Source organism: Sturnus vulgaris, chromosome 7, assembly GCF_052056855.1.
Source record: "Sturnus vulgaris isolate bStuVul1 chromosome 7, bStuVul1.hap1, whole genome shotgun sequence".
Lineage (NCBI taxonomy): Eukaryota > Metazoa > Chordata > Aves > Passeriformes > Sturnidae > Sturnus > Sturnus vulgaris.
In genome coordinates this window covers 22,277,334-22,290,003 of record NC_142249.1, presented here as the reverse complement: position 1 = coordinate 22,290,003, position 12,670 = coordinate 22,277,334, and the positions used below count along the sequence as shown (strand labels likewise).

Genomic DNA, 12,670 nt, shown 5'->3' with positions numbered 1-12,670 from the left:
CTATGGGATGGTTGCTGCAAGTTTGATTGCAGACTATTACTGCCTGTCAGTACACCTTCTGTGGGCCAGCACTGATAAGTAATTGCATGTAAGGAGAAATGGAACAAGGAACAGCAGCAGCTGAGGTAAAGCTTCAGAGCTCCTAATAAGAAATCTGTTCAATTTGTTCTTTGAGCCCATGTGCATCCCACTAGACTTTTCTATTGCACAGTAAGTTTTTCTTTAATCAGACTCATTTTTCCTCATTTACACAGTAGATAAAACTAGTACCACTTGGGGCTGTTTAGATTGTTTTTGTACTACAAAGTAACACAGCTTAGAAATGCATTACTTACTTTATCTATCGTCTCAAAAATGTTTGTTGCAGCCCCACGACCAGTGGCAAAGGCTTCCAGACAGGGAGATGCCTGGCCAAGATTTAATGCTCCTACTAAAACACCAAAGAAAACCTGAAGAAGTGGAAAAAGAAGTTAACAAAGTATGACATCACCTTTTTATTATAGCTTACAGCTTAGACAGGCAAACCAGAATACAGTAGCTTTATGATTTCTCATGCATCTGCTGAACTGCAGTGGTTCACTATATGAGCATTATTTAGCCAACAAGAAAGGAAAGAAATGCATTTCAGAAGGTATTTGCACTGTCTTTCACAGCTCTGCTTGAGGCTGAAGTAAATCAACTTATATTTGTCTTTGCCTAAAAAAAGTATGCATCTAGGTATTTACTGAGATGCCACTATTGTATTTTTAAGCCATCTCAGTTTGACTGGGTGCCTTTTCCTTGAAACAAGGAAACATTGGTGGGAAGTAGATGATTTCAGGTATACCTTTTACCAGTAAGCAGCTTAAAACACTGCATTACAACCTTTATATATTGCAGTTCCTGCCTCATCCAATACTCACAAAACTTGCCTTTGAAGGAGGTACCAGCTATAGAGAATATTTTTCTCTATCTCACAGAGAAATGAACTGTAAGGGTTGATACCAACCAACACTGATACTTTACTCTGTTTTACTTTGTTTTTCAGTCACAGAGGCGTTTTGCCAGAACAGGTTATAAGAGTTAGATAAAGTCTTTGGTGTAGGCTTTTGGTCCATTTTGTTGCTTTGTTGTGGGTGCAAGTTTGAATATTCACCCTGCACATGAGGAGACATGGAACCTTATGTCTGGTATGTAACTGTTTGCTCTAGCTTGCCTGAAAATTCTGCAAAGAAGCAATCAAGGACCCAGCTAAGCTTTTGGACACAACACAAACAGAACTCATGATGAATGGGGCAAAGTGTATAAGGAAACACTGCTGTTGAGAAAGAAATAACAGCACATAGGATTCAGTTCTCCTTTGCAGTATAATGATGTTTACTGGGAATATCCTTATAGCTAAAATGGAAGAATCTACTGAACACATACTGTGCACTGCAAATGTCTACTCTGGGATGTAGAGATCATGCCATACATTTACACTCAGCTTTACTACTAACTATTTTTCTTGCAGGAATGAGTCTCAAAGCAAGGGGGTTCTATGCCTGTCAGAGTCCATCATTAACATGAAGGAGCATGTTCTGTACACCTGTCAGAAGAGGAAGGGAAGGCAATACTTAGTACATCTCAGTGCAGTATGGCAGGTATATGACTTTTTGAGAGAGCAGGAAAAGCATATTTCAATGTTTTGTATCTAGAAATCCCCCCTCCTGCCCCCTGCCAAACTAGAAATGTATGGTAGAAAATATGAAGTAGAAGAAAGATGACTGGAAGCTGTGAGGAAGGGGAGCATAAGGGAGACCCTCCATTGACAGCTACAGTTTTTCAGCCACAGGGTCGCTCCCCACTGTTTGCCATTTGTCTTTTGGAAGCACTGGACTATATGAGCAAGGCAAGGAAATCAATTGGTCACTTTGTTTTTCACAGAATTACCTCATATCAACTATAGGTATTGAGAACAGGTGCGAATTATTTTCCTCCTTGAGCAGAATGACTCAGGTTTACAATGTTCTCAGGATAATTTGCCAAGTTGCATTTAGCAGGAAGCTTTGCATTGTGTGCTGCAGGTGGCTGGGAACTCTCATGATGTGCAACAGGCAGAGAAGGAGCAAAAGCAGATGTCTCATCAGAATACCCAGAACTCACTAAGGTTCAGGAAAAGTTGTTCTGGGTTTGGACTAGAGTCTGCTGTTTGGGCAGTCCTGGCTTAAGCAATTAACCAAAATACCTGTAGATGTTGGTTTTGTTGCACTGAGGCCAGCAGTGTCTGAAGCACCTACTGTGCAGAAGTGAATGCATGAGTGCCATGCAGGTTAGTGTAGTTTTTGTACACACTGCAGGAGCCACGGCCAGGTGTGTTTTTATCTGCATACATGTTTACATGGCCTTTGTAAAAACAAAACAACAGGAAACGGTTTCTCAAAGGAACACAAAGTGTTCATTAGACCTGACAAGATTGTTTGGTTAGGTGTCTCTTTACCGCACTGTTTTTCATCGCAAAGTTCTTCAGAGAAATCAACATCCCAGAAGCCCCATGCTGACCCACAAAATGAAAAAGCTAGTTTTGGGTCTCTGATAATTGTGTAGTGGGCTGTCAAATGAAAGCATTATTCTGATCACCATAGGTAATATTCAAAATACTTAAAATGGATTTTTTTATCTTATCCAGTTGTCTCATACATATAGTGAGTAATGATCTTTAAAAGACATACATAAGGTTTGTTACCATGGAGCCACCAGATACCAGAACAGAATTATTATTCCAGAATTATTATTTTAAAGAACAGTCCAGAAAAGTTGCATCAAGCTAAAATGAGTACCTGCAGAAGAGTGCCAGGTGAATATTCATCTTCTTCAAGGACAAGTTTAGAGCCATACCAAAAGGCTAATGCATAACTTAGAAAAATTATACACCACATGTAACCAGTGAACAATCCCATTATTATTCCTTTTCGGATCCCCCAGTGCTGAGCAAACACCAAGTTCTTATCATATCTGTAGAAATAGAGGAAAAATAAGAGGGAATTAAATCAATTTGACAGAAATTTCAAAATGAGCAAAGACCAAATGAGTCACCTTTGATGACTCAGCAGAATGTCCACACGTAGGGTTGATACAGAATCACTCTGAAGTGAAAGATCACTGCTAAAAACAGCAATGCTCCCAGATCATGAAATCCTTGTATGTTCTAGTGTAATAAGCACAAGAAAAACCACACTCACTGCAGATACCTCACCATGGGATTTGGAGTTTTAGCAGATTAACACAGGATTTGAGAATTTGGCCAACACTCCAGAGCACATCCTACAGCCATGTTATATTTTCATCGAATTTAAGAGAAATTTGCAGAAAAAGCATGTCCTGATGAAACTAATTCTCCTACTTAGCTTGAAAGTACTCAAAGTTTTTAGATGTGCTGCAAAAGTGATATATCAGACAGATATTTTAGACAAAATATGACAGAATGTTCCTACAAGTAAGCATGAATGAAGATAGTATTGCTGATGCTTTATTTCACTGATAGACTGAATTATAAAACTAGTTCTGCATACATTACTTGAAACCTAAATTTCTGAAACATACATGCATATAAGTTTCCAAGCTAATAAATCATAATTGTAGAATATAGACATTAATTGCTATGAATGTGATGTGCATTACAGCATTACATTGCTTCAGGAAAAAGAAATCAGAGACTGTAGTTTGTTCAAACAAACCTTTCAACTTCTTTTTTCTCTCCACCAAAAGCAGCCACTGTTCTGATGGATGAGAGCACTTCATCAGCCACAGCTCCAGCTTTTGCATAAGCCTTTAATTCTCGGCCTGTTAGTTTTGCCACAGCCTACAAAAACATAAGCAGTGCTGGTTACATCTGAACTGCAGGTACAGAAAAGGAGAGTGATGAGCAATGCTGGCTATCACTCTGTGCTGGCTGCTCCTGCACTCCAAGCAGGCTTTTATTAGGCATGCTGCCCACTTGAAGACTTAGGTCTTCTAGTGCCAGGGCATCCACCTTTGTAGCATATGTTTTGCAACAGCTCTCTGTTCCAAGTAGCTAGAAAGAGCAGCTGACAACTCCTGCTTTCCCTGCCTCCCTCCCTCTCTCTCTTTGCTCTAACTAGGCTGGAGCAGATGCACACTGAGGGTTTGTGCACAGTGGGAGGAAAGGGGAGCTTAAGTGCCAGGAGCAGCCCTTTAACTACCATGGTAGGTCCCAGCATCAGGAAGAAGAGGTAACTGTAGTGGTGGGGAAGGATAAAGACAGATGTTGCCCACCACTGTGCTTTCTTTTGTGGGCTGATAGCAAACAGGTCCCTACACAGCAGCCAAGAGCTCACTGGATGCCAAAAGCTTATTTAGGTTCAAAAAAATGCTCAGATTAATGGAAGAAAATGTAATTATTTACAATTCTACACAGAGATACCACATTGACTTGGGAATGGGATATCATTAGAAAGTGTAATGTGTCATTCTTTGCTTTCTCTTTCCAAATACCCTACCCCATGCATCTATTAGTCCCTTTTGAAGACAGGAAACCAGGCCAGATTGACCTTGGGTCTATTTTCTTACTGGTTGATAACAAAGACTTGGGCTGGAAAGGCTCATAATGAGGAAAAACTTAACAGTAGGTATGTGACTGGAAAGAGATGGGTACAGAGAAATAAGAATGGAAAGGGAGAAAATTACAAATATAAAGGGAATAAGATCAGAAAGAAATCACAAATGAAGGAAAAACATTTTGGGTCTTATTTCATTCCCTGCCAAGCTTCTGCTCTCCCACTTCACATGAATCATTATTCATGTCATCTACTTGCAGCCAGCACAAGGTGCTAAAGGAGAGCTGAAAGATAAATTAATCACAGTTACATTAGATGTTTGATAGCAAAATGATAGCAAGCTGTTCCTGATGAGAAAAAAATGAGATTGCCAGAGGGCTGAACCCAACAAGAATGAAGAGGATGAGCAGGAATTACCCAGCCCTGCTGAGTGTGGGAGAGGGGTGAGAGGGCAGAGGATCCTGCAGTTTCCCTTTGCACTGTACTTTCCCTGTCCAGTGACAGGAAGTTTGTAGGAAGTGGATGGAGAAGCAGAACAAGAACAACTGGGAGGAGGTGCAGCAGCTTCTGAGAGTAGGGACAGATTGAGCTGAGTAGTTGTTTTCAACCATTTTATGTCTCTGAAACTTATCACCCATAAAAGTCACTAATTTACATAGAGAAATAAAGTCCTGTATCTTGTAGCCATCTAAAGCAGGTGTGTAGTAATTGAGAAAGGTAAAGGCCAGCTTCAGATCTCAGCATTAATACCCATCCGCAGGATGCTCAAGCAGGTATGCTTACACTCCCCTCTTAGAAGCAGGATTTATTATTCTGGGAATCAGAAAACAAAGTGGCAGCAATGCCTACTTCCCCTCTACTGCACCCCTCCCTCCATCCCTCCCCCCTCCTTCAGTGCTACTGGGACCATAATCTGCCTCTCTTGACTTTAAAGGGGTGTAATCAACTTCACCAACCCTCACAGCTTTCTGCCTGATCTGTCATGTTCATTATTGCTCAACATGAACCTTTCACAATTCACTTACCAAGCCATAGAGAGCTGCTCCAACCCCAAGCAGAGGGCTGACTGCAATGATAACCAAGGTCAATTTCCAGCCACTGACAAATCCCAATAGGAATCCACACACAAAGGTGGTTATGCGCTGGATGAAGATTGCTACTTGATCAGCAATAGCCTCATTAATTTTGTTAACATCACTGGAAAACAATAACAACAGCAACAAAAATCAAGTGGTGAGCATAACTTTTGGTTGTGTTGCAAGTCTTGGCCACATTTGGCTTAGTTGCTTTTCACTGGAGATGGCCCATCCTCATCCCTATCCTTTCACCATCACCCCACGCAAAGACCCTGGAGTACAGTGAGAAAACCTGATGCCTTTGCAATGGAAAAGGCTTTTAGGCATGAATACTGCAGAGAAGATACTGTCCTTTCCCAGGAAATGTTGTTCTGGCAGCAGACTTGTTCACTAGCTGGCTCTTAGTACCGTGCCCCAGCTGATTCAGGGAGTGTGCACTGGCAGCCAAATTATAGATCACTCTGAAAGGACTGGGCACAAAAGGAGAAGAGAGGACAGGACAAACTGGGAAAAAAAACATCCCAAAACCCATCCAACCCACACACACACACATTTGCTGTCTGACAAGGCATGAAAAGGAAATAATTGTGGATCAACAGTTATGGTACTTAGTTCAAAGATGGGGGAGCAAATCAGTCTGGTTGATGCTCCCACGAACATAGCTGTATTTCTACTAAACAGTGTTTGTCACGTGCCTGATTATTTGCACTCTGAAGTGTTTGGAAGGAATTGCAAAATGTTTTTTGTAGAATATGGGTTTCTTAGATTACTTACTCAGAAATTCGAGTGTTCAGCTCTCCTACAGATGTACAGTCAAACCAGCCTATATCCATTCGCATTATTTTCCTGAAATAAGCTTTCCTGATTTTCTGTATCTGACGAGCTGCAGACGTTACCCAAAAGCAGATCTGGGAAAAGCACAAAACAGCTGATAATTGCAGTAAAAAGTCTTTCTACTCTCAACAAATCAGAAAAAGCAATTTGGCTAGAATGGGAAAGGCTATTGATAAAATTACTATTCAGGTAAAAATATATTCTGGCTACGTAGATATGATAGCTGTTTTGATCCTTAAATAATCCAACAATTTTATATAGCCTCTGGATCAAGCATTTGTCTCAGTTCTGATAGCATGGGAGGAGAGGCAAGTTAAATGACTAATACTGTTACATGAATACCATATGAACATTTTTTTTTCCATCTACAACTGTAAGTAATACATGGATGGCAGTGATCCTACCTCAGCAAAATTCTTGGGTAGTTTTCAGAAAGGAGATTGACAAGTGACTTTTGCGATTATAAAAAGCTTCAAAAGCCATGGGCCCTTCAGCAAACTATGCAGGAATCATCCAAGCTTTTGACTCACTTCAGTCATAAGGGCTGAACAATCATTACAGAATATGTAGGGTATGACTCTTCTCCAAATTTAGTTTTAAACTAATATTGCTCTGTAATATCTCTGTAACAGAAACAGGGCTCAACACAGTTGAGATGCCTACTGGGAATCTGCATGCCCTTCAGCTGTTATTTTTGGAGGTCATGTGGATTCCATAGTAGCCACCCTTGAGCAAGTATTGCTCGTGGTGTGGGTAAAATTCATCCTTTTACAACGGTATGCATGTGCAAATCCAAGGAGCTCTCAATTGCCAGAGCTAACATATTTCAGTGATAGAATGAGTGCATCTGTTTTGCTCAAATAAGTAGCTAAACAGTTAAAACCAATATAATAATGATAAACTAGATTATTTAGTGATTTAAACTTTGAAATCAAAATAGAAAACAAAGTACTGACTTGGAGGTATCCTAACACAAGTATGGCACAACCAATTCCTGCATAGTATCCTGCAAACCTGGTCATTTCTTGTTCAATATCCAGCAGCCTGAAAAAAGTAAAAGGAAAAGAAACAAAAAAGGAAGTGAGTAATACTGTTATAAGTTTTTCACGGGTTTCTAATCTCATGTTTCCTCAAGTTAGATTTAGACCAAGTGGAAATCAGCTTGGTTTTCTATCAGAGGCATTGTCTCCCAATACTGAGGCTATTGCTAGTGGCTGCTTTCCTTGTTCTGCCTCTTGCACAGGGATCGGGAGCTGGCAGGTACCAAAAAAAGCTCCACCATCCTGGAGCACCCCTGTAGTCTCCAGGAAACACCCCCAGACTGCCTGCACCAAAACAGCACAGGTGAGAGGGAGAAGAGCTGCCCAACAAGTTTTTATTAGATGTTGAATGTACTTGCTTTGGGCCATTGTAGCAACTAATAACATTCAGATTTCAACTGCATTTTATAGGGAAAAGTGAGGGCTGCTAAAGTCAAATCAAATATTACTTTATAACATAAGCTTGGTAATCTGAAATGATAATGTGTTCTGTTACACAAGTAGGAGTGCTAAATTACTTCTAATATCACTGAAGGGCAGCACTGAATTGCTGTGCCTCAGACATCCCCATAAGGTAAGATGAATTGCATTCTAGAAATCCTCATTTCTCTCAGTGACAAAAGTTTAGCTAACTTGCTCAGAAGTCAGCAGGCACCTACAGGTAATTAAGTCTTGACTAGAATGACCAAAAGCTATTACTACCTATATCTAATCAGAGAAAACAGATTAATGAACTCAGATATGTAACATATATATGTGTTATCATAATAATCATAATCAAAGAATATTCTTGCTGACAGCTATAACTGAAAGACCTTCTGTCCCTCCAGATAATATTTCCAGCTCAGAAACAGGACTATGTAATAAGAACCATGCCTATTTTCTGCCTTCTGAACAGAAAACATAAGATTTAGAGGCTGAACAGGACCTTCAATAGCAATGTATCCTCTGACAAGCTATGATAACAATGGAAAGAAACAAATACATCCATTACTTACCCACATCTTATTGTGGAATTCTTTTCATTCTGATGAATAGTGCCATTAATCCACATTATGGTGTTATTTACACATGTCTTGTTTGGGTCTTTAAGCTCTTGCATTTCTATGTCATATTCGATAAATGTATCTGCCATTGCACCAAACACAAGCAACACAGCTGGTTGGGCTACTCCATGAACAATAGCACACAAACTACCAGCAACCATCATTAAAATCTCCATAGATGACGAAAATCGAAACTAGAGGGAAGAAAAAAAAATTATCTCTGCTGAGAGACAGTCTTCATACTGGTTGTGTAATGATTAATTAGGTGGATCAGATAAAAAAACCATTCTCTTTAAATTTCATAATTATCTTCAATATAGAAAGAAGACAAATCTCTCTGTCAAATCTAATCTAACTACATTTGTGATTACAGCCTCATAAATTATTACAAGCTTCCTTTTAACATGTGAATGAATGTATTATCATATAACATTAATAGCTCAATATCATTCTGCATTATCATAATTCCAGAAACTAGGTAAGAGATTAAGAATAATAGCTATAATTCATATATATAGTCTGCTTTGCAGATTTCCAGTGGGGCCAGAGAGAGAGTGAAGGGAGGAAAAAGCCATAGGGCATTATGTAGAGCCTCTGAATAGAGTTAGCCAATTTCTCAGAAGTATGAGGTGCTGTTGGAGAAAACCAACTAAACATCTCAGAGCAAGTTCTCATAGTTAAAATTCTAACATGTGTTGGCTGAGCCAGGCAATTGTGGATTGGCTCTTAATCTGAGAGAAATATGCAGAAAAGAGTTTTCACACAAGTAGCTTGGCAAAGATACAGTGATTTAAATTTGCCTTGTCATGATTGTATGAAGTTTGATTCTCGGTGAAGTCAGGTGCAAATATATAGATTAAACTGTCCATATAGAATATCAATATCAAATGCTATACATTTTAAAATAGGAGTGTCAAATGGAATAATAGCCTGCTGAAGAACCTGTCCAGGTGCTATAATGTGTCTTAGAGAAGAAAGAGTGGGAATTTACAGCATGTATGGAAAGGGACATTAGGGCAAAGACAATATAAAGGGAAAACCAGTTAACACAAAAGAGAAATAAATAAAAGGTCCTTCTACCAAAAAAGAAGAAAACAAAAAAAGTCAGAAGAAAACATACATGTAACATACATACATGTAACATGCATACAATATGTAACTCTACCACTGTTTTACAAACCTTGCTCATAAGAAGCCTAGGAATTCCCTTGATTACATAAAATAGCACACAGAAAATGCACAGATACGTGATATCCAATCTCTCAGCACATCTGAAGCAAACATATTGTGTTTACCAATTGCATGTTAGGAGCTAAATATCTATGCAAAAGAAGCTACAGGATTCAAACCTCTCTGCTTGCCCTCTGTGGGGACAGACTTCTCTCCACCCAACCAGGAGCTGAGATACTTAGCCAGGTACATTGCGAGGATGTTACTGCACTAGCCCTCTACTACAGTCAGGACCATACTGGTTTGGACACATCACAGAATAACTGCATGGACCATGTGCAAAACAGAAGCAAAAAGGCCTCTTAGCTGGATCTGCTGAGTTGGATACCTCTTGACTACATTAATTTTAAAATTTAGATGAACCCAATGGAATTACATCAAAGGCTAGATGTAACTCATACCATATGGTATTGTGCATCCACAATTTTCCATTGCAACCAAATCTTCTAAAAGCTGTGGAACAATTATGAGGGAGCTAAACTATCTGCCAAATATCACACAGCAAATTTTTGGCAGAAATACGAATGAACCAAGGTCACCTAGATCCCTGCTATGCATCTTACCTCATTTCCACATATGTACCTGTAGCTTAAATATAACGTGTTAATGGACAATTTTGACACCAAACTGACAAGATTACAAGGGGTTCTATTGAATTTCCACTGAATTTTATTGGTAGAATTTCAGGCCAAAAGATTTAATCCTTAAAAGTTCAGCTTAGTCACAGTTAAACCCCAAAACAACCTCATTGGTTATTGTCACTTATTCTGCAACACAATACACATCAAATATTTATAGACACTGCTTTCATTACCAGCTGAAAGAAGCCAACACGAACACTGTTCTCCTCCTTCTTTGATGACCTTCAACAACAGAAAACATAAAATTATGAACTTGTATTTTAGTACTTCTTTTGTTTTCTATGCAAAGTATAAAGAATTGAACTTAACTCACTTTTTACTTTTCTTCTCTATAAAAGGTTCTTCATACGCATAGAAATTTCTGGCAAAAAGGATAAGATTTTGCATTATTACTTTTACTCTCTTGGTTACTTCTCTGAATTTGCATTTTATTTGACATTTTGCCCAGGATTTTAAGAGACAAGCTGTTTCTTTCACATTTCTTTGGAACCAGTGATTTGATGGTTCATTGAAATTTTAGACAGACACTAGAATGGAGGTTAGGTTAAAATTCTCTAAAAGTTTATACTTTGTTCCATAAGCAGCTCCTCAACACACTGTCCCTATAATGTGAATTCTGCATTCTTTGTGGTCGGCTAAAGAAAAAGCTACTGCCCAAATTGTTGGTTAATGCTTCCTTTAAGACAAAGTTCCTATTCCCATAGCAAAGAATCATCATCAGCTGTGTACATTCAGTGACAAATGAGTAGGGTTAATCTATTTGTGGTGGGTTGTTCTGGTTTGGTTTTTAATGATGCAAATTATTCAAGCTATATTTGTCATAAACTGTTTTCAAACAGCAGATCCTACAAAGCCGAAAGGAAGATTTCCTTCAGGTATGTACAGATCACATGTATGTTACATGTGAAAGTCCAACAGAACTTGGGTTTCAAGGTTGAAAGACGTGGTAGACTTCTAATACTGGGCTGGTGCTCTCTTAGATGGGCAACCTGACAACGGGATAAATTAAGAGATACTCTGGTTTGCCTGTTCTAGAGGTAGCTCCCAGACTGGGTTCACTATGTCAGAAAGAGCTGGCTCAAATTACAGCATATTGTCCAGCCTGCTACAGAGTTGTCCAAAGGTCTAGGAAGGCGGAAGCTCTTAATTCCAATCAGATCTCTGATAATAACTGAAGGTAAAATTCTCTAAATCATCCCAACTTTTAACTATCCAGAATTCCACATTTAAATCTTAATATCTAATTCCTTTTGTTTTGAAATCTCACAGTTAAGTCTTAAGAGAAATTAATCAAGTTTGATTAAAATTCCTGAAAAAATGATTTCTCAAACTAAAAACACTGAAGAAAGATAAATTTGAATATCAAAAACATTTTCAGAATGAAGATCATATTGCTGGCATTTATGTTTTTAAAAGTTTCTGTTTCAGTTGTATCAAATAAGGCAGTTCAACCAACATTAACTTCTTTGAATATTCCTAGAAATATTGATTGTTCCATCATGTACATGACTTACTCTGTTTTCTTGAAGCTGTTACCTGTGAGGGAAAATAAATGCACAGTCTAGTTAATGATTATTGTTAAAGTACATAACCTTCTGTAGACATGTGAAACATAAACTCTAGAACTCCATGCGACCTGATCATTCCTGAGTTATAAACATCTTATTCCCACTAATACATATAGCCAGGATGTGGTTTACACTAAGAACATTATTCAGGACATTTGCCAAAAGTAATTTTCATTGCCAACTGTTTGCTAATATTCAACTAGTTGTCTTGGATGCTGCCTCCTTAAGGATGCTAAGCTAATGCTCACGCTATGCATGCTCCCTGAAAGGAGGAGTGGTAGCTCTTCACTCTTGCCTTCACAACTTAGAGACTGCAAATCCTGTGGAAGATGAGCAGTTGTGGTCTTGGAGGGTAGGATCAACTTGTCACACTGATGTCTACTCTTAAGACATTGTGTAAGGAACCAGAACTTAGAGAAATAGAATCATACCAGAAGATACAATTAAGTTGTAGGACAATTCCTTAGTCCCCAGTAAAGGTCTGGATTTAGCCTCCTTTCAAAAGATGTTGTGGTAGACATAATAAAGCACAGCTTGTGTTATCAGGGGCCCCAAAGAAGTGTCATCAGAAGGTCTGACGTAGAAAATATTTTTAGTACATCACTTGAGATGACAATGAATAAAGAGTTCATTTTATACCTACATCACAGTTTGGATAACCTAAGGGCACTGAGCATATGCACTTTGCTCAATTATGATG

The 12,670-nt window shown here is 38.8% G+C and overlaps 2 protein-coding genes across 2 annotated transcripts in view; one reads left to right on the top strand and one right to left on the bottom strand.

The window, feature by feature from the left end:
* ABCB11 (ATP binding cassette subfamily B member 11) overlaps nt 1-12,670 on the bottom strand; it is a 37,064-nt gene that overhangs the window by 19,724 nt on the left and 4,670 nt on the right. Inside the window, exons 3-12 of the mRNA XM_088168080.1 lie at nt 11,917-11,938; nt 10,716-10,763; nt 10,576-10,624; nt 8,484-8,725; nt 7,402-7,489; nt 6,386-6,519; nt 5,561-5,732; nt 3,696-3,820; nt 2,799-2,973; nt 336-449 (exon numbers count right to left, since the gene is read on the bottom strand). Of these exons, the coding sequence (XP_088024206.1) occupies nt 336-449; nt 2,799-2,973; nt 3,696-3,820; nt 5,561-5,732; nt 6,386-6,519; nt 7,402-7,489; nt 8,484-8,725; nt 10,576-10,624; nt 10,716-10,763; nt 11,917-11,938 (1,169 nt within the window). The remainder of the gene's footprint in view (nt 1-335; nt 450-2,798; nt 2,974-3,695; nt 3,821-5,560; nt 5,733-6,385; nt 6,520-7,401; nt 7,490-8,483; nt 8,726-10,575; nt 10,625-10,715; nt 10,764-11,916; nt 11,939-12,670) is intronic.
* Nucleotides 1-12,670, top strand: part of G6PC2 (glucose-6-phosphatase catalytic subunit 2) — a 46,133-nt gene that overhangs the window by 31,547 nt on the left and 1,916 nt on the right. The window lies entirely within an intron of this gene.